The 21,307-nt window shown below is 39.5% G+C and overlaps 1 protein-coding gene across 1 annotated transcript in view; it reads left to right on the top strand.

Annotated features, from left to right (window-relative positions):
• LRP1 (LDL receptor related protein 1) overlaps positions 1-21,307 on the top strand; it is a 321,609-nt gene that overhangs the window by 265,371 nt on the left and 34,931 nt on the right. Inside the window, exons 54-64 of the mRNA XM_026673900.2 lie at positions 4,533-4,655; positions 6,704-6,844; positions 7,763-7,950; positions 9,310-9,493; positions 11,842-11,927; positions 12,043-12,162; positions 12,374-12,561; positions 14,248-14,453; positions 16,784-16,972; positions 17,756-17,904; positions 18,886-18,979. Coding sequence (XP_026529685.1) covers positions 4,533-4,655; positions 6,704-6,844; positions 7,763-7,950; positions 9,310-9,493; positions 11,842-11,927; positions 12,043-12,162; positions 12,374-12,561; positions 14,248-14,453; positions 16,784-16,972; positions 17,756-17,904; positions 18,886-18,979 — 1,668 coding nt within the window. The remainder of the gene's footprint in view (positions 1-4,532; positions 4,656-6,703; positions 6,845-7,762; positions 7,951-9,309; positions 9,494-11,841; positions 11,928-12,042; positions 12,163-12,373; positions 12,562-14,247; positions 14,454-16,783; positions 16,973-17,755; positions 17,905-18,885; positions 18,980-21,307) is intronic.

The raw sequence follows: 21,307 nt of genomic DNA, 5'->3' as shown, positions 1-21,307 counted from the left end.
CTCTACTTGATTAGAGTCCCCTGCTGGAAATTTGATGAGCTCTTGCTGTTATTCATTTTGTTGGTTACCTTAAGAGGCAAACTAAACTGCTGTTGCCTTTCATCTTTGTAAACAAGACCTTGTCGATATATTTTGGTATACAGTTCCCACTGTGTCTAGAAATAGGACTTAGTGGTAAAGGCTGCCTATTATAGAGGAAAGAAAACAAAAATGGTAAGTACCAAATCACTCCTTATAAGACATCACCCAAAGCTGGGTACCTCATCTTTTCCTGATGGTTTCGATCAGAAGCTTATCTGAAGTTCTATTCGTGAAAAAGCCTGGTTTTCCTGTAGTGTTTTGGGAAAGTTCAGGATAAAATAATATACAGAGTACAAAATTACTTTGACTTCCTTTATCAGTTTTATACATTTCACATGTGCATTACCAGATAAAACAAGGCCTAAGGTATTGAGCTAATTAGATGCCCTATTTCTATAGTCTGTCACAGGAAGCAAAGAGGAAATGATGCAGTTAAGATCTGCAACTGATAGTATTTTCAGCTGTATAAATCGCAGTCTTGCTTTGATCATATTCTTAATAATCACATGTAGTGCCAGTATTTTGGTGCATCTCATTTTGTTTCAGTAGTTTCATTGTATCGTGCATGAGTTGTATAATTAGCACCATCCCAGAGAGAATGAAATTGAAATGTTCTTCTTTCTTCAGAATGAACAGAAATTCACCATTGCCTCTAGTGGTAGTGGCGCGGGTAGATTAACCCAAAAAGTCAGGGGAACAATTTTTTCTCCCTAGGAGATGAAATGCTGTCTGGATCCAATGTGGGTCAGTCAATAGGATCAGAGGTTTTGTCTTCCGAGCTTTCGGACTCATGCTGCAGCCCATCTTCAGGGAACTTAAGTGCTAAGACTCTAAGTGCTAGAGCCCACTGTAACTACATAGCCAAAAAGGCATTAAGAGTTGTTAACCTAATCCTGCGTAGCTTTTTCTCAGCTAATATCACACTACTAACTAGAGCATACAAAACTTTTGCTAGACCAATACTTGAATACAGCTCATCAGTCTGGAACCTGCATTACGTATCTGATATTAATAGAGTGGAGAAAGTCCAGAAATATTTCACAGGAAGAGTTCTCCGCTCCTACTCGTTGCAGAATACTTTATGCCACCAGACTTGAAATTCTAGACCTAGAAAACCTAGAACTACGACACCTTCAGTCTGATATAAGTATAGTACATAAAATTATATATTGCAATGTCCTACCTGTCAATGAATACTTCAGCTTCAACCATAACAATACAAGAGCACACAATAGATACAAACTCAAGGTTAACTGCACCAAACTTGATTGCAGGAAATACGACTTCAGCAACAGAGTGGTCAACATCTGGAATACTCTACCTCACTCTGGTTTCTTCCCCAAACCCCAAAAACTTTAACCTTAGACTGTCTATTATTGACCTCACCCCTTTCCTAAGAGGTCTGTAGGGGGCGTGCATAAGCGCACCAAAGTGCCTACCATCCCTGTCCTATTGTTTCTTTTTTTTTTCTTATATGTATCCATTTCATGTATTCATAACTATATTTATACTTATACCTGTTATCTTATAATTGCTTGACAAAATAAAATAAATAAAATCTCTCTCTAGCAGAATATGTGCTGTTCTGTGTGTGGCATTTATAGTGCCTGTTGTAAGTGGCTTTTTAGATGTTGATTGGGATATGTTGATGGCTGGCTTTTAAATCATTTTGTGCTGCCCAGCCCTTGTCTTTTAAGTACTTGATAGCTGGGCAGCCCAAGCAAATGACAGCTAATGACTTAAAAGCCAGCCATCAACATATCCCAATCAACATTTTAAAAGCCACATACAACAGCCACCAATCAGATAAATACAACACAGAGAACAGCACACACACTGCTACAGAGAAGCTCCCTGAAAATGGGTTCCAGCACGTGTCCAAAAAGTTTTTTTTTTTAAGCAAATTTTATTAATTTCAAAAACAAACAAATCATCATCAACCAATACATATTTAAACCTTTTTCCATTATAAATTTTAAAAAGTCAGATAAAACCTTATCTTATACAATACAATTCTATTTTAAGCCATTTCCATATGAGCATAAAAATACCTCTTATCCAATTTCTCTTTACTTCTCTTTACTCTTATTCAATTTCACTATTATTATTTCATCTATTTCTTTCTGACTTGATCACCATTATTTTCATTCTGTAGTTCTACAAGGTTTTATTAATGCTCTCAAAAACATAGACACACAACAAATAAACATATAAAAATCTTTTAGGAAAGTAACTTGACCCCAGGTACCTCTCTTTATATGGGCTTTAATTATATTCATGCTCATCATACATAACATTACCTATTTTGTTTACCATTCTATATCTTCTATATAAACTTCTCCACAGATCACTCTTCATAATTCTATCTTATTTAATCCATCTTAATTTAAATCATTATATTATATCTTTTGCCCATTCTTTATTATCCCTCTATCTCATTCCTTATAATGAAAAAAAAAAAAGAATTTCTCCTGAAATCACTAATCAGAGTGTGATGCCTTTCTATCCTCCCCCTAAATTAATTAGATTAACATTTAAACTAACACCTAATACCCAATCTGATTCTGCTTGGTACATTCTATCTACTAATTTTTCTTTTAATAACAATAAAAACAGAGTAATAAATCGAAAATGTTTAAATACATAGTGCCCTCCTAAATACATAGTTGAATAATAAATCTAAATATTAAATCTTATAACATTCCCATTGTCTTTCCCTTTAATATTTTATTACATTTTAAAATCAATCATTATTAAACATTTCAACATTTTGATTTCTTATTAACTCTTAAGCCATTCTAATTTTCTATTTCTAATACAGATGTTACAATACCATCTTATGTACCTTGCAAAATCTTTTTTAGAGATTATCCTTTACCCTTTGTCCCTAAAAAGATTCCTCTTTTCCCATCTAATTTCAAAACTTTGTGGCTTTTCTCCGCCTTTCCCTTTCTTTCTTCCCCACCAAATCTTCCTACCCCCTTCTTCTAGCCTCTGCCTTGCTAGCATCCCTTCTCTGTTGTGTTCCCTTTTTCTTTTGTTTACTATCATTATGTTTATTTTGCATCATATTTTTCTCTTTCTTAAATGTTTTTTTAGATCTTAAGTCCTTCATTTTCCTCGCTTTCTTCCTTCCTTCTTTCTTAGATAAATTTTGGGATTCATTAAAGATGGCGTCTTCGTCTTCTTCTTCTTGTTGTTCTTCTGCTTCCATCTGTTGTATTGTTTGCTGATAGTTAACCAGCGCCATTTCTAAAAATAGGAAGGCTTTTTCCATACCATCTTTACAGGCTGCTTTTGTTTGCTCATATTCTTCCCTCAGTTCCTCAAAAGAAAAAGCCATTATAAATCTTTTCTTTTCTTTTTTTCCCTCTTTCTTCTTACACCAACCAAGATATTTCAAGAGAAAGTAAAACAGTCCCAAAATCCACAATCCTCAATCAACCCAGGCCAAGACAGAATTCTCTCTTTCTCTTCCAGGGGTAGTATCAGACAAAGGAAAAAAGAAAGTCCAAATCTGTATTTTGAAGCCTTATTAGAGTTATATTTCTGTCTTCAAATCCTTAAGGCATCTCCTCCAACAAAATCAAACCAGATGAATATATATATATATTTTTTGTCCTCTCCCTTCCGACTTATCCCAAAAGCTAGTTTTACCTGAAAAAAAACAGGTTTCTCAATACCACTTATTAATTCCGTGGGAGGGAGAATCAACTTTCCTTTCAGCACCTCAGAATTGCCGCTTAATTTCTCTTGTGGAAAGAATCATCCAAAAGCCATCATTTCCAGGAATTAAATTAAATGTATCTCAGAGTCCTGGATCAACCAAGAAAACTTTCACTCTCAAAAGCTTTCTCCTCTTCCTCCAGCGCATACTTGCCCAGCTGCCGGCTTCTTTGTGGCGGCCATTGCGGACCGCCGCTGCGCGTCTTGGGAAAAGGGGTTCTGCCGGCCGGGAGGGGTCTGCAACACCCCCAAACCCCTCTCCGGATCCCCTATCTTCAGCTACCCCTGCAGGGTAGCCTAGCTCTGGACCCGTCCGGATCGGAGCACCAAAAGCGGCTAGCGCGGCAGGGATCGCGCGGAATCGCAAATCCCTGCCGCTCGCGAAGCCGACAAACTGGAAGTTCCCCCACGTGTCCAAAAAGTTTGAAGTCTGGTCTCGGTGACCATCTCAGATTGGATCCTGCAACATTATCCTGGGATACATATATTCACTTTCATTCACAAAACAGTTGCATCTTTGGTTTTCTTTTCTATGACAGTGATGAAGAACTAATGAACAGTGGAAAGAAGTAACTATATGAATTTGCTCACAGGTTTTTTTTTATTAAAGTGTACACATGTCATGCATTCGCAATGAATAAAAAAGTGATTGTGGTACAGTAAAGAGAACTGAACTACATAGAGGAATAGGCGTTAACTGATTTCAGTGTAATCTGTGATTTCAGTATATAACAACACTTGTGACGAACGAGAGTTTATGTGCAACAACCGGCAGTGTATCCCAAAACATTTTGTGTGTGATCACGATGATGACTGTGGCGATGGTTCTGATGAATCCCCTGATTGTGGTAAGTGCCAGCCTAGAATGAATGCTCAACCATGAGAGCAGCGACAGTAGCCCAATTTTTATTAGCTTGCTGCCAAATCAAATTTGCCTACCTGAGGGCAAGTGAAATCAACCTGAAAGGAGAAAAAATAAATTTATTATTTAATACTATTATGTAGATAATTTTTAAAATCTATGAGGGAAATGTGCACATCAGGAAACAGTTTGCTGGCTTTTTTGATTGCTTGATTTGAAGAAATTAGATTGTAATTAAACATTAACTATGTGTGAAATACATTCCCCAATTGTTCCCTGAGAACCAGTGTGCTACAGTGGTTCTCATGTGAGCAAGCGGTTTTTGGGGGCCCAGAAGCCAGTACAGACAACCCTTAACCATACTGTATTTTTAGCTAACAGGTAATATCACAGACTCTTTCACTTTGCTTTGCAAGTTAGGTCATTTAGCAGTGTATTTTAATGTTCAAAAGAGAAACTTCACATGAAGACAGACAAAGGAGGCTAGGTGCTGAGCATACAAAGTGCCCTTCCACAATCAATTTACAACTATCAGTTTTGTGAATCCAGGGCTTTGGAAGAAAAGGGGCACTTGGTGAAGCCTACCCATTCTTTTAATCATCCTGGATCTAGATTTGATAAGTTCTGATTCCTTTAGCTCGGTGTTTTTCACACTTGGCAATTTTAAGGTGTGTGGACTGTTGCAGCTAATGCCTGGCTAGTTTGGTTGAAAAGGACTTGGATAAGTGAGAATAATTATATAAATGTGTGAGAGAACAAATGCACACTGTAACCAGTAAAGTTTTACTGCCACTTTGAATTCATTGGATCTTCATATATTCTACCAGAACCTGAAGTGCCCCATTGTTTGGTTGAAAGTGATTTGTATATGTTCCTAATTATTTCTCAGTTGTTAACTAGGGCTGAGTGTTTTATATGCATGCTCCAGACACACCTATTTGGGAAAGTGAATGTCTATAAGTGAATGACTATAAACCTAACCTGGATGTGTGTGTAACATGGATGTGTGATATTTAATCTGTTCAGTATATTTATGAATAAGTTATAAGGCAGCAGTAAAGATATGTTGGTCAGAGACATAAATATGTGCATACTTTGATATGCAGACAATGCCATGTTGCCTGCTCAAAACTCAAAATGTTTTTCAGTAAATGTTGTATAGATTGCATGATGGAGTGGAGGGTAGGAGCCTGAAAATTGATCTACCAAAGATCAAAGTAGCTGTGCTTGACAAGAAAAATGGAGTGAAAAATTGCAGGTTAGACATAAATGGTGAAAACCCAGAGGAAGCTGATGAATTTGTGTATTTTTGTGTAGAATGTTAAGTGAAGGTGGGAAAATGGAGACGTTTCTAATACATGCAAATGCTGGTAGGTGGGTAGTATCCAGTATGTTTCTCAAAAGAAGCGAAAATGGTCATGGATGACTATATCTACTTTGTCACTTGGAAGTGAGATTTAGGGTTGACAGAAGAAACATAAAAATAAGTTGAATGCAGCTGGTTTGGAATTCTGAAGAAGTGTATATCATAAAATAGAAGAGAGGCCAGGAATGTGTGAGTGCTGAATGACTATAGACTGAATACAAAATTGAGTAACTAGCATGGAAGAATTCTGTTTAGGTAGTTTGGTTATGTGGAGAGTATAAATGGGGATCAAATTACAGAACAGATATACAAAAGAAGGGTGAGTGAGTGAAAGGAAAGAAGTTGTGGTTGGACAGAGTTGATGAAAACCTCAAAAAGAGAGAGAGGTGGGAATGTTAATGAATGAAAATGTATGAATTGATGTTATGGGAGCAAGGATAATTTGCAAGGATAGCACAATATAGAGAAGTACAGTAAATAGTGCTGGTCTTAAGATTGGTTAGGTTTCTTTTTTTATCTCTTCATTGCCTCACTACTTTTTACTCTTTCTGCATGTTGCATAATATTACGTAGAGTAAAGCAAATAGGGTGTTCTTCAAACATATGTTGATCCTGTTACATGATAAAAAGAGACACTGTTGTTTCATGGCTTGATTTCTTATCCCCAGAGTACCCCACTTGTAGTGCCAACGAGTTCCGTTGTGCTAATGGCCGGTGTTTGAGCAACAAACTCTGGGAGTGTGATGGCGAGTTTGACTGCCATGACCAATCTGACGAAGCCCCCAAGAATCCAAGATGTTCTAGCCCTGGTAGGTCTCCAGGAGGTTGGGGTTGGGGTGGTGACCTATTGTTGGTTTATAGCCATGGTCAGAAAGAGTGAGAACAAAATGAAGTACTCCTTTAATTGGTCTATTCCTAGTTAATTAGTAATCTAGCAGCAGGATTCTATATACTTAAAAGCATTGAGAATTTTCAATTAATCTAGAGCAGGGGTGTCAAACACACAGCGTCACGTTGTCACATGACATACATCATTACTTTCCCCCCCTTTGCTAAACTGGGTGTGGGTGTAGCCAGTGAGTGACACATCCAGCCCATGGGCTGCAAGTTTGACAACCCTGATCTAGAGGGAGGAGCCAGATTGTTACCTAGTATGGGAGCTGATCATATCACCCTAGAGATGTCTTATCTTGATTGCTAGACTTGTTCCATGAATACAGATGAATGATATATTCATTTTTTTAAAGCTATAAAAAGTTGTATTTCATTTATAAAGCTGTAAATAAGTACATTCTCTGCGGGAGATTTTGTAGCCATTTTGTTACCTAACTGGAACAGAATTGTATAAAATAACTGCACTCTTTGAGTGAACAAATTAGGGTTCAGTCTAAGCTTGAATTATTAATGATATGTTTTTTTGATAGTGAGGACTTTTTAACATCAAGTACTTTTTATTCAATTGTGTTTAATATTATGGATAGTGATATATTTGGAACTTTAGAGGGAGAGATGCTTTGTGATGAAGCTCTTTGGGTGTCATGTTTACAGAAAGTTGTCTAAATATATAATTGTGGCTGGAGACAGGTTGACTCACAGGCAGAGAAGGTTGTGCTTGTTAGCTCTTGTGGGATGGCTTCGAAGCTGTAAATATGGAAACCTACATGGTGGGTGGGAGGAAAACCTACTGCTTTGACATCAGTCCTAATGATTTCTCACTATCATTTCAGAGAGCAAGTGCAATGATACCTTTTATCTCTGCCACAATGAGCAGTGCATCTCCAACAATTTGCTTTGTGACAACAACGATGACTGTGGTGATGGCTCTGATGAGCTGAACTGTTTCATCAATGAGTGCCTGAACAAGAAGCAGACTGGCTGCTCCCAGGAGTGTGAGGACCTCAAAATCGGCTACAAGGTTGGGCTGTAGTTTCTTTTTCTGTTTTGGGGAAGAGGATGGGTCAAGACCGGCCCTCTGATCAGGCAGTTAGAAGTGGCGATTTTGATGTACTGTTCCCACCATGAAGTTATAAATTAATGGGCAGAATATATGACTTCAGTTCAAGAAGATCTGGGTATTGGCCATACATTGAGTTTACTTTGGCCAATACTTGTTGAATCTACTTTGATATGCCATAAAACTTTCAATACTTTAGGTTCTTAAATATGTCAAATGAATATTTCTACATGTAGAAATAGAGATTTCACAGCTCAGACATCTGCACCTAAAGTTGAATGTAACTCATAGGCATTCTCTAGAAACTCTTGTGCAACATTTCCTTCACTTCATCATTATAATATAGAACAGAATTTCAGAGGGATAAATTACTCCTACAGCTGACTAGTTGGGAATGATTGATCCTGGTTGAGAATTAGCAGGAGATCCATATGTATCTTCTGCCTATCCATAGCCTATGTCCGTGATGGCGAACCTATGGCACATGTATCACAGGTGGCACGCAGAGCCATTTGTGCCGGCAAGCAAGCTGCAGGCAAACTTACCTCACTGCGCATGTGGGCACCTCACAGCTGATTTTCAGCCAGTTTGAGGCCTTTTTCGGCCTCCCAAAGGCTCGAGGAAGGCTTCTGCAGGCTTCTACAAGCTTTGTAGGCTGAAATCTAGCCCCGTTTTGTTATTTCCGTTTTTTTCCGGAAAAACAGGAAGTGATGAAACAGGGCTAGATTTTGGCCTACAACGCTTGTAGAAGCCTGCAGAAGTCTTCCTCAAGCCTTTGGGAGGCCAAAAAAGGCCTCAAACTGGCCGAAAATCAGCTGTGAGGTGCAGTGCAGGTAAGAAAGTGGTGGGGGTGGTGAGGATTGCGTGCGCATGCGTAGGGGACATAGGGGAGGCACACATTGCCTTCTGGGTGCTGGCATGCGAGTGCGAGCATGCAAGCGTGTGCACAATTTCTGGCACAGGAGCCCGAAAAGGTTAGCCATCACTGGCCTATCTCATCCTGCCAGTTGAATCATCAACCCAGTTATGGTTAAATTGCAATTGCCAAGGGATTTTAAACGGATTCACCCCTAGTTGCAGTTTATTGGAGTCTGTTCAAGGTTCAAGAATGAGACCGATAGAAAAATCACTTCCACTCCCAATTTTGGTTAAAGGGGAAAGGCATTATGAAATTGAAGAAATTTTGGATTCTAAGTATTGTAGAGAAAAGCTGTAATATCAAGTAAATTTGTTGTAGACAAAGTCAAGGGGAAAAGAGAGAGATTATATTTCCTAGGGCCCTCCCTATAAACATGTAATGACTTTCTGCTGCCCCTGCAGTGCAGATGCCGCCCTGGGTTCCAGCTGAAGTATGATGGCAAGACTTGCATCGATGTTGACGAGTGCACAACCACCTTCCCCTGCAGCCAGATCTGCATCAACACTCATGGAAGCTTTAAGTGCATGTGTGCAGAGGGCTACATTCTGAAGCCTGATGATCCAACCAGCTGCAAAGCTGTCACAGGTAATACCAACTCTTATGAGATGCAAAGGTTCCTGGCATTTGGGGCAGTGAGTCATAGATTTAGGGTTTGGCAAAAAATCTATTTCGATGGACCGAGTCTTGAATAAGATACAACAAACTGAAAGAGAGTCTCTTAGGTAGTTTCTGACCTCACTGGAATTAGTCCTATGTTTCGGCCATGGTGGAAGTGTTTGGGGCTTGGAGCACTTCAGAAATAATCCAGAGAGCTTCAGAATACTTTTCATGAGTCAGAACAACCCGTGTCAAATTTGGAACTCTGTTTCAGCTTCAAAAGACTTCTAATGAAAAAAAACTGTTCAACGCCACTGTTGTGTATATATTTAGCATGGGCCTTTCCTAGTACTGTGTTTATCTGAGAAGCCTTCTGGGTCTAATAATCAAACCCCACTACCTGCTGAGTTAGTAACGTCATAATTCGTGCTGTCACTCGCTATCTTTTAGGGGACACCTCATCTTGTATCCTTCCTTTCTTTGTATCAAAAGTGCAAAAGTTGAAATAATTTCAGTAATAATATAATAGAATTATTTATTGGCCAAGTGTGATTGGACACACAAGGAATTTGTGCAAATGCTCTCAGCATACATAAAAGAAAAGATACATTTGTCAGAGTCAAGAATCATCTGGTACAACACTTAATAATAGTCATAGGGTTCAAATAAGCAATCAAATCATACTAGGAAACAATCAATATAAATCGTAGGATACAAGTGACAAAGTTACCATCATACAGTCACAAGTGGGAGGGGATGGGCGATAAGGAGTGATGAGAAGATTAATAGTAGTGCAGACTTTGTAAATAGTTGGACAGTGTTGAGGGAATTATTTGTTTAGCAGAGTTCAGGAAAAAACTGTCTACTAATGCTACCTTTTGGCTCTTTCCCCTAGATTCCCTGCTTGGGAAATTGACCAATCTTATTACAGATAAACATTTTTTATAGATAAATATAAAACTGCCATTTAAACCTTAAAATTTATATATACAACATTGTAGAAAAGGAGTTAGGTGAGTTATTTGATCAGAATCAGCAGCTAAACAGCAGCTAAACAGAAAATCCATAATTAAAAAATAAATGCTCCAGGCAGATGACAAGCTTGTGCTGGGCCACTCTAAATAAAACACTTTTCCCCCCTGCAAGATGGAAGATGATGCAGTTAAAGATACGGACTACCAAAAGACTGTAAATAAAATTTACCACGTTCCCAGCCAGCCTGATGAATTGTAATTCAAGACCAAGGATACACAGTCAATTTTTTTCTAATTTGTAAATTGGAACATTAGATTTGACTCAGCAGCACACACAAAAAAGAAACAATTTAAGACAAACCCTGGGCAGAACATAAAGAAGTCTTTCTGCAGAAATAACTCAAAATGCAAACTCTTGTTTCCTCTTACCTTGCATTCCCTTTTTCCTAGAAATTCCAGCTTTAAATGTGAGACTCTGAGGAACAATGTTGCTCCATTCTTTTCTCAGTCTCAGTCTCTTTGTGTCCGGTTCAGTGAATTATTAGTCCTCTTCTTTTTATTTTATTTTTAAAATAATTTTTATTAGAAGAAAACTTTACAAAGATTTTTAAAACCACAGAAACGATGAAGAAGAAATAGGGGAAAAAAGATTATAAAGGGGTAAAAGAAAAAGTGAAGAACAACTTCTTTGTGGAAGTTACAAATATAGCAGTTATCATCTTCACACAGGTAGGGTTAGACTTACAACCACAATTGAGCTTGAAGTTACAGTCATACAAGCTGTGCCAAAAGTTAAGCGGGTTACCAGGTAACCACACCAGATTTCAGGACCTTTTTTGCACTGGTTGTTAGGTAAATGCAACAGCTGCAAAGTGAACGTGGCAGTCATTCAACAAATCCATTTTCTGCAATGGCCTCCCCTCGCCCCGCCCCCCCGAAACCATAAATAAATGCCAATTTCCGGCAAAAACATCATAAATCCAGGTCACGTGTAAATGGTAAATGCGGTCTGGTTACCAAGCACTCAAAATGCAAATCACATAACTGTGGGGTCATAGGGCAGCCGTCAGAACTTTGAATCGCAAGTAGCCAAGGGAAGGGACATTGTAACTTTGAATGATCACTAAGCTACCAGCCATAAGTGGTACTGCCTACCATAGTTCCCTGCTCCCCATAAATAAACCTTTTAAATCTCCTCTTGTCTCTTTAATTAATGGGAGAGATTGAAGTATCTCTCTGTATCTACACAGGAAATTCAATTTGCAAGTGATAGGAAGGTGACAAATGAGGAAATTAGAAGAGCATTGGGAATTTCTAGTATTTTTTGACCCTCTGGCATCCCTCCTTTGCTTCCTTTAACAGATGATGAACCTTTCTTGATTTTTGCTAATCGATACTACCTAAGAAAGCTTAGTCTGGATGGCTCCAACTATACACTGCTTAAACAGGTAACGTTGGGGGTGAGGGCCAAATATAACGTCTGAACAGATTCTGGAATTGTGTATTCCTTTAGCCACATGTCAAAATTGCTTTTTTTTTTTTTTTTTGTCTTGATGGATTTAGGGGCTGAACAACGCTGTAGCTTTGGACTTTGACTACCGGGAACAAATGATCTACTGGACTGATGTCACCACACAGGGCAGTATGATCCGCCGCATGAACATTAATGGCAGCAATGTCCAGGTGTGTTGGCCTGTTTGACTTCTGGCTGAAGCCTGTGTTCCTTCCTGAAAGGGGATGATCAGCTCTTCTAGTTTTCCATTCCAGACTCAAGAAACTCCTATCCCTTCCCATTCTAAGGCAAACCCTGCTGGTCCCTAACAGGAGAGTGGGTCCCACTTACTCCTTTTCTTTGATATCCACATTGTTGTTTTCTTCTCCTCTATACTTGCAGGTCCTACACCGCACTGGGCTAAGCAATCCCGATGGACTGGCTGTGGACTGGGTGGGTGGAAACCTGTACTGGTGTGACAAGGGAAGGGATACTATTGAAGTGTCAAAGCTCAACGGGGCTTACCGCACCGTGTTGGTGAACTCAGGACTCCGGGAGCCTCGAGCATTAGTGGTGGATGTACAGAATGGGTAAGTTTCCCAAATACATTAGGGTTCATTTCCTTAGTCTGGGTGGCACCTTTCTTTACCCATGCTTTGTTCATCCCTGACACCCCCAGTGCATGAATGATGTAATGTTTCATTCTTTTACAGTTAACTAATTAATTTAGTCAGTAAAACCATATAGCAGAAGGCTGAAACTTTAGAATTCTTGAACCAGAGTAGAAAATTCTGGGAATTGGCCATTTCTTGACCTATTGCCAGCTTTTAAAGGACAGTCAGGTTCTGCTTAAGCGATAAGGGGCAGCAGAAATAGCAGACATATCTCCTCTGTGAGAGCCCTTTAGATAAAGAATTGGATGCATGAATTGGCTACAGGTTTTGATAACTGTTCTGCAGTGAGGGATGTGGGCTTTGGCTTCATAGAAGAGGAATAATATTTCCCAATGTGTAAAGTTTCTTGGAGGGGGATAGGATCTTTTTTTATATCTTGTTATATAGGGAAACTTGTGTCTCTTCTCTAATGGAATAAATGTGTTGCCCATTATTGGTACCGTGTAAAATTTTACAATACAGATAGTCCTCAACTTATGACCATAACTGAGCCCAAATTTTTTGTTGCTAAGTAAGTTAAACGTTTATTTATTGTGAGTTTTGCCCCATTTTATGATCTTTTGTGCCACAGTTGTTAAGTGAATCACTGTAGTTGTTAAGTTAGTAACACGGTTGTTAAGTGAATCTGGCTTCCCCATTGACTCTGCCTGTAAGAAGGTCATAAGTATGAAAAACGGTCATAAGTCATTTTCAGTGCCTTTCACCTTTGAACAGTCACGAAATAAACTGTTGTAAGACGAGGACTACCTGTATTGTTTTATACCATCGTGAATTTAAGATTTTAACAAGATAGGGGACAGCAGAGAATGTTTGCTCTAGTGCAGGGGTATCAAACCCATGCTATCACATTGTCGTCACATGACATATCGTGAATTTTTTCCCCTTCGCTAAACCAGGCATGGGCAGCGCATGACGCATCTGGCCCATAGGCCGGAAGCTCTGCTCTAGAGTTTAAGGCACCAGGCTAGAACTACGAGTTCCAGTCCTACCTTAGGCATGAAAGCATCTGGGTGACTTTGGGCCAGTCACTCATCTCTCAGGCCACAATGTCAGGTTCAGGCAAAAATGTCAGAGCGTTTGGCAGTGTGACTACCTTTATGAGATAACCCAGGAGCAATAACAGAGACTTAGACATTAACAGTGGTTTAATATACAACAGTTATATACAGATAATATACACGTGGTAGGCAAAATACAATACAAGCAAGCTTTTCTTCCTCTTAACACACAGAGAACTTCTGTACTGAATACTGGTCACAAGGAAAGAGAACCACACCCTCTAATGGCTGCCTTTTATATACACATCTCTTAAGGGGATCTTTACTCTCCAGTCTTAAAGGGAAATACCCATACTATGTTGAATCACTCTTGTTACATCAGCCTACATCTGGCAGCTATTCACTGCTGGTCAGTTCTTAAATCTTAATATCTTAACAAAAAAGCTAGTTGGTCACAACCAATGGATCAATGGTTGATCCCTCCCCCTCAAAGAAAAAAAAGCAGACTTAATATTTGCAGGAAAATGGTAGGATGAAAAAAAACAACAACCCTGGTAGTCCTATGCTTATGCCATTCTTGCCCACTCCATTTGCTCCCTTCCAGATATTTATACTGGACTGACTGGGGTGACCATTCCCTGATTGGCAAGATAGGCATGGATGGTACCAACCGGAGTGTCATTGTGGAGACTAAGATCACATGGCCCAATGGCCTCACCCTGGACTACATTAACAGCCGCATCTATTGGGCCGACGCACGAGAGGACTACATTGAATTTGCTAGCTTGGATGGTTCTAACCGCCACATTGGTGAGTGCATTGTAACAGCTCATGTTCAGATGCAGAGAGGAGGCTGAATATAGTAGCCAGAAGAAGGCTCTGAGATGGCACAGAAGATCTGATGGGATGTATATTTCTCCCATGACTTCCAATTTCTCTCTATTTCAAAAAAAATTTTTTTTCTCGGGTAGCCTCAATTTTAGAGTCTGTTTTTAGAACCTCTCCTTCCCCTTTATTGTCTCTTACAAATATTTTCCCTTTTCTCCTCCAGTAGCATGTTGCAGAGTTCCTTTGTTTGTTGCCTGCTACTTTCCTGGCCTCTGTCATTGTATGCTGCTGACTTTTTTCTTTTAAATTACAATTACTTATATATCGCCTTTTGAGAGCCAGTAAGATATAGTGCCGGATGAGGAATGCAGAATCCTGAGTTATAGTTTTCCTTTGTGCACAGAAGTCACCAGGATGATCTCGAGCAAGTCAATTTCTCTTAAGGCCAATCAGCATCGGCTTCTGTAACAAACTGTTTGAAAATTAAACCGCCCTGTGCATTGACAGATTTGCTACATGAACTGCAGCAAACACAATGCAAAACAAATGGACCCTATAAGTGAGACAAATAACAACAACAGCCCACATATCACCTTGCAGAATATATGTTCACCAAAATAGATTAAAAATGACAGCATCAATAATAAAACTCATTACATGCAGAGAATAAATACAGCAGAACCATATTTCTGTGCTCTGCCTATTTAAAAGTTTGGGATTTTTTTGCAGGTTATCCTCATATATCCTGTCAAATTTTGTTTGTTGTAAGATTAAAGTATCTGGAACATGTTTCCATAAAGAGGAATAAGTGCTGTAATCATCAGGATTTTTTATTTTTTATTTTGGAAATAGAAATTGGAACTGGAAGAATTGCCTCCTATCCATATGCAGTGGCATTTGAATGCCAGCTCTTTTACCGTTTTAAGCACATGGTGAAGTGCAGTTGTTGTGTGGATTGATTGTCCCATGTTATATTTTGATATTTGTTTTTCCTCACTGTAATGACCTTTGGGTCTGCCAAATGAAGAAAACAGAAGCAGCCATCTGTATGGCGATCATCATGAGAATGGATGAAGAGAGCTGAACTGCAGTTTCTTTCCATTTATAAATTAGTGTGTTAGAACAAAGATGTATAGTTGCTTTTCTTCATAGCTGAGAATGAACCAAACCTTTAAAATTGAGTCCAGACATTTTTGGAGATCATTGGCAAAAGATGGAATAAAACTATGCATAGTCCTACAGTTTCCGTGCCGTGGTGTGAGGTGGTTGGAATGCATTCTGACTGGCTCAAGGTTGACTCAGCCTTCCATCCTTCCAATGTCGATAAAATAAGGACCCAGATTGTTGGGGGCAATATACTGGCTCTGTAAACTGCTTAGAGAGGGCTGTAAAGCACTGGGAAGCGGTATATAAGTTTAGGTGCTATTACTTTTGCTATTCTTCAAATTGGAAGCTGGTTTTGAAATTAGTATGTGCAGCATGTATAGATAGTTTACCTGGCTTCTCACTGTTATATTACTACTATCTTTAATTCCAAGAACCACTACTGTGAAAGACACAAATACATAATATCATTTCAAGGGGTAATACAAGGAGTTAAAAGATAGCAACCAGCAAGTATGAGGAGTTAGGGAAAATGAAATTGAATACTTAAAATTCTCCTATTGCCATCATATTTTTTCCATTTTTTATTCCTATTTTTCATTAGACTAACAAAATGGAAAGAGGCATTTGAGTTTAATCCCACCTGTCATGAGTGACTACCATATATACTTGCAAATAAGCCAATTATGAAAATTAAATTTGGCTTAATGCACAGGTGATGCATTTTTCATGATATTTTGGTTAAAAATCCAAGGGTCAGCTTATTCACAGATGGGCTTATCCATGATTATATACAGTATAGATAAACAAACATATTGGGCTCATAAGGTACTCAAATGAAACTCAACTCCGAGTAATATACATTCCAACCATCATAAATTAGGTTAAAAGCATTCAGCATACAGGGCAATGAAAAGCAACCATAATTCATAAAAAAGTTACAGCACTAATCCATTCAACCAAGCCAAAGATAATTTCTGTTGCCCTAAGGAACAAGTTGTACTGTGTTAGCCCCTAAGGCCTAATGGAATATATGTTTTTTGATGGACTTTCTAAAAACCAGAAAGAAGGGGATCTTTTGGGCAGCCAGTAGCATATTGTTCAGAAGAAGAAGGCCCTAGGGCTGTCCATTCCCATTGCCTAGATGTTCAGTGGGCTCCTTTCATGTTGTCACCAAGTGAAAATTGCTCTTTCTTCTCCCACTATAGTGCTGAACCAAGATATCCCCCACATCTTTGCCTTAACCCTCTTTGAAGATTACATTTATTGGACTGATTGGGAGACCAAATCCATCAACCGAGCCCACAAAACCACTGGGGCCAATAAGTCTGTGCTGATCAGCACTCTGCATCGGCCCATGGATATCCACATCTACCACCCTTACAGGCAGCCAGATGGTAAGTGCTCTCTGTAAGGTGCTGAAAAGAGGAAGGAAGGTATTATGTGTAGAGATTGGTTTCAGTTACTATACCATAGGGCAATGTTAGACACAATAAAATGAGGAAATGACCTTTAAGACATTACCAGGGCAGAGATGGAAGGGCAGGTAAAAGCAAGGGACAGAGCTGTTACTTGAGTCCTACATTGCTATATGCTAGCAGTTGATACTGCTTGAATAAGCCCTGGTGGCTCAGTGGTTAGAATGCAGTATTGCAGGCTAACTGTGCTGACTGCCAGCAGTTCGATCTGACCAGCTCAAGGTTGACTCAGTTTTCCATCCTTCCAAGGTGGGTAAAATGAGGACCCAGATCCTTGTTGGGGGCAATAAGCTGATTCTGTAAACTGCTTAGAGAGGGCTGTAAAGCACTATGAAGCGGTATATGTGTTATTGCTAAACTGGAGGTTCAAACACAGTAAACCACCTGGCAGCCACTTTGGTGATGGAAAAAAATCCCTAGGAACATTGTTGATCAGGACATGTTTCTTTTTATATTCTGTCAGATAGATTTCGTTTCTTTCACTCACATGCAGAGTAACATTTGCATTCATTTATTTTTAGTGGGTGAGTGTGTTTGTGCACGCAAGAGAAGTTGGGGGAGTGAGGTTCTCCTTATACAAGGATAGTGGGATATCTTTGTGCAGTAGAACAGAGATCAGATGTCTTTGGCAAAGGTCATACCACCACAAGCAGCTATTAACTACTGTAACATACACCTCTTCATTATCTGATCCTTCCTTAGTTCCTAACCATCCTTGCAAAATCAACAATGGCGGCTGCAGCAACTTGTGCCTGCTGTCACCAGGAGGGACCTTCAAGTGTGCATGCCCCACCAACTTCTATCTGGGCGCTGATGGTAGAACCTGCATCTCCAATTGTACTGCTAGTCAGGTAACCGGCTGGGACACACAAACATTGCTCCATTATTTATAAATCCTCTTTGTCAGGAATGCAACTTCCATCTGCTCAAGGGTGCCATCATCATGAGGGCCACATTCTTAAGTAGCCAAGTCCAAATCTTTTTTTTTTTTTGGGGTGGGGGAGATGATTATTTACAAGGGGTCCTTTTTTTAAAAACTCTGATATCCTATCAAAAGTCCAAAGATGCAAAAGATATGCTCTCTTTTTTTTGCCTTCTATTTTCTGGTCATCATAAAAGAGATGCTGATAGATCGTATGTAATCCTTTGGTCTTACTTTTTTTCACCCTTGCTCAGTGTTAGTACCCTTCATGCACTGCTTTCTCAAGGGATTCTTAATATGCTTCAGCACTGGGAAGGCAACGTTTTGGTAAAAAGAGGGATAACTTTAAAAAAATGGTGGGGTAGAAACCAACGGTTACCCAAAAATATCACGGTGTGATCTGGATACCTGGAATGGTGGTTTCTTGAGGTTAGAGTGGGAGGTTTCGTATTTTAGATATGCCACCAATTTTCAGCCGCACCATTTCAGGAGGCTATCTGAGGATTGTGGGGCTCTCTTTTTAGGGAGACTTCCAAGCCAATGAAAGGGAAGGCTCCATCCAAATATGAGCATCTGTTGGATCCATAGAGCTTCCAACCAGCGTATTCATTCAATTGATCTTCAGTTGGAGAAAACAATCCCTTTTCCACTGACCTCCTAAAATACAAAAAACGGTTTTTTTAATTTTGTTTTTGTTTTCTTTAATTGGGGATGAGCCATGAATTAATGTATGAAGCGATTAGAAATTGAATTCCTATCCCAGTTTCTAATAGTCTTAAAAAAAAAAAGACTGTTTCTAAACTCTAACAGCCGATGTTACTGGCTGGAGTTTGTCTTGGGGTGATAGCTTATGTTCCTTTGACCATTACTCAGCCATTATTTCAGCATCATTACCTTTTCTCCCTGCCAGTTTGTCTGCAAGAATGACAAATGCATCCCTTTCTGGTGGAAATGTGACACTGAGGATGATTGTGGGGATCGTTCAGATGAACCAGAGGATTGCCGTAAGTGAACTTTTGGGAGGAGACTTAGGCGGGACAGACCCTTGTCATAGGTTTAGAACTTTAGATAGATGATTATCCTGGCTGAAAACAGTGAGAGGGCCTGGATAATAATTTTGAAGCACTGAAGAGAGTAACATTTGCATCTGGCGTTTGGACCTGTCAGGCACTTCGGTTACTCTATAGAACCGTAAGACAAAGTCTCCTTTGAATTAAGCTCTACTTCTGTTGACTTAATGGACATATCTAAGACATATCTAACAGCGCAGAAACAATTTGTCGTTGCCTTCTTCCAGAATTATTTTTTTAACTTCTGGCTTACAGGCCTGATATTTTTTAGTCATCCCCATCCAAATTTTACCAAGACCCAACCCCGCATACTTTCAACGATCAACTGATACTACTTTGGATCAGCATACTTAAGCAGTATTGATGAAACAGCAAGCTCCAGGTTCAAATTGGCATCTCCTTCATTCAGAATTCCCATCGATTGTTCCATTGATAAGGTGTTACTTAGCCCTAAAATAGATCCATCCAACAGTTGACTTACAGTTGACTATAATGACCGTTCACAGTTACAATGGCACTGAAAAAAGTGTCTTAACGGTCATTTTTCACACTTATGACCAATGCAGCATCCCTATGGTCACACGATCAAAATCCAGATGCTAGGTAACCGGTTCATACTTATGACCGTTGCTGTGTCCTGGGGGTCGCGTGCTCTCCTTTTGCAATCTTCTGACAAGCAAGGTCAAGGGGAATCCAGATTCACTTGACAACTGTGTGGCTAACTTAACAAATACAATGATTCGCTTAACAACCGCGGCAAGAAAGGTTGTAAAATGGGCCAAATTCCCTTAACAAATGTTTCCCTCGACAACATAAATGTTGGGCTCCGTTATGGTCATAACTCGAGGACTGCCTGCTCTTCCTTGTGTTATTAGCCTCCTGGATCAGGGGTCACCAACCTTTTGGACCTCAGGGACCACCAAACCCATAATTTTAAATACCAGGGACCATTAACCGGTTCTGTGGGTGTGGCCTAATTTGTGGGTGTGGCTTGGTGGTCATGTAACTGGCTGGGCATGGCTTGTTTGTAAATATTATAAATATTTATATAAATATTGAATTTTTTATTAAAAAGAGCAACTTTTACCCAAAATCAGGTAAAGCAGGCAGGCAGATTGAGTTGCTCACAGAATCACAGATTCATTCTATCTGCCATCGGCTAGCTCAGTCTGTCACATAAAATTTGCTTGCAAGTAAACTCAAAAATTTGCTAGAAGGCAAACTCACAAAATTAACTTACAACACACCATGTATGTAAATATTGATATTTTTTTTTATAAAAAAGAGCAACTTGTACCCAAAATCAGGCAAAGCAGGCAGGCAGATTGAGTTGCTCACAGAATCACAGATTCATTCAGTGATCTATCTGCCATCGGCTATCTGAGTCTGTCACATAAAATTTGCTTGCCGTGAGTCTGCACTGAACAATAGAACCTTCAGTCCTAAGGAAGGTTTGGCTCTGCTTAAAAGCAGAGCCGAAGATCTAAAGACTAGCTAGAAAGCAAGAAATCCAACCATTTCCTGCTTCCTAGCTAATCTAAATATCCCGGCACAGCAGAACAGATGATGGTTGGGGGGAAAAAAAGGAAAAATAGCAGTTTAGCCATCAAGTTTGCCAGGTAAGGAGTGAGTAGGTGGGGAGGGTTCCCGCGGGCCATGTGGGCAGCGCAGCCATGTGTTCCTGTGCAGCCTGGATTAATTGCTTTGGGGGTGACATTTCTCTGTGGCCCACCAAAATTTTCTTGCAGACCACCAGTGGGCTGTGGCCCACCAGTTGATGACCGCTGTCCTGGATGACAGCTCTGTGCTTTTGGATTTGAGTTATTGCCCAAAGATCAATTGTTTGACTTCTGAAGGGAGTTTCATGATTTCATAAGTTCCCTGAAGCTGGCTCCCTGATGTAAAGCATATCCAAGCTTAATGCTAACACTGGCATCATGGGATCTTTTATTCTGCTGTTTAACTGTTAAGGAATAGAATCCAAGGAGTACTAACATAAAGGAAATATACCTCAGGGAGGAAATAACTGATTCCTCTAGCCATATATTAAACTTGTCAGCAATCCTTCAAATAATTCTTGCTGTGCATTGAGTAGCAGCTCGTTGTTGCTAAAAGTAACTTGGGTTTGTTTTGCACAGACCTTAATCCCTATCAGGTAAAACCCCAAAACCGAAAAATTCCCTGAATTTGATTGAGTTGTTTGCTGACAAATTAGGTTCCTTGCAGTAATGGAGTAATCTGAGGTGGGGGGAAATGAAGGCC

Source organism: Notechis scutatus, chromosome 2, assembly GCF_049901735.1.
Source record: "Notechis scutatus isolate UNSWTSFEM ecotype Mainland chromosome 2, rNotScu1.2, whole genome shotgun sequence".
In the NCBI taxonomy this organism is placed as follows: domain Eukaryota; kingdom Metazoa; phylum Chordata; class Lepidosauria; order Squamata; family Elapidae; genus Notechis; species Notechis scutatus.
Note: the sequence above shows the minus strand (reverse complement) of the source record. Positions and strands in the feature narration are given on the sequence as shown.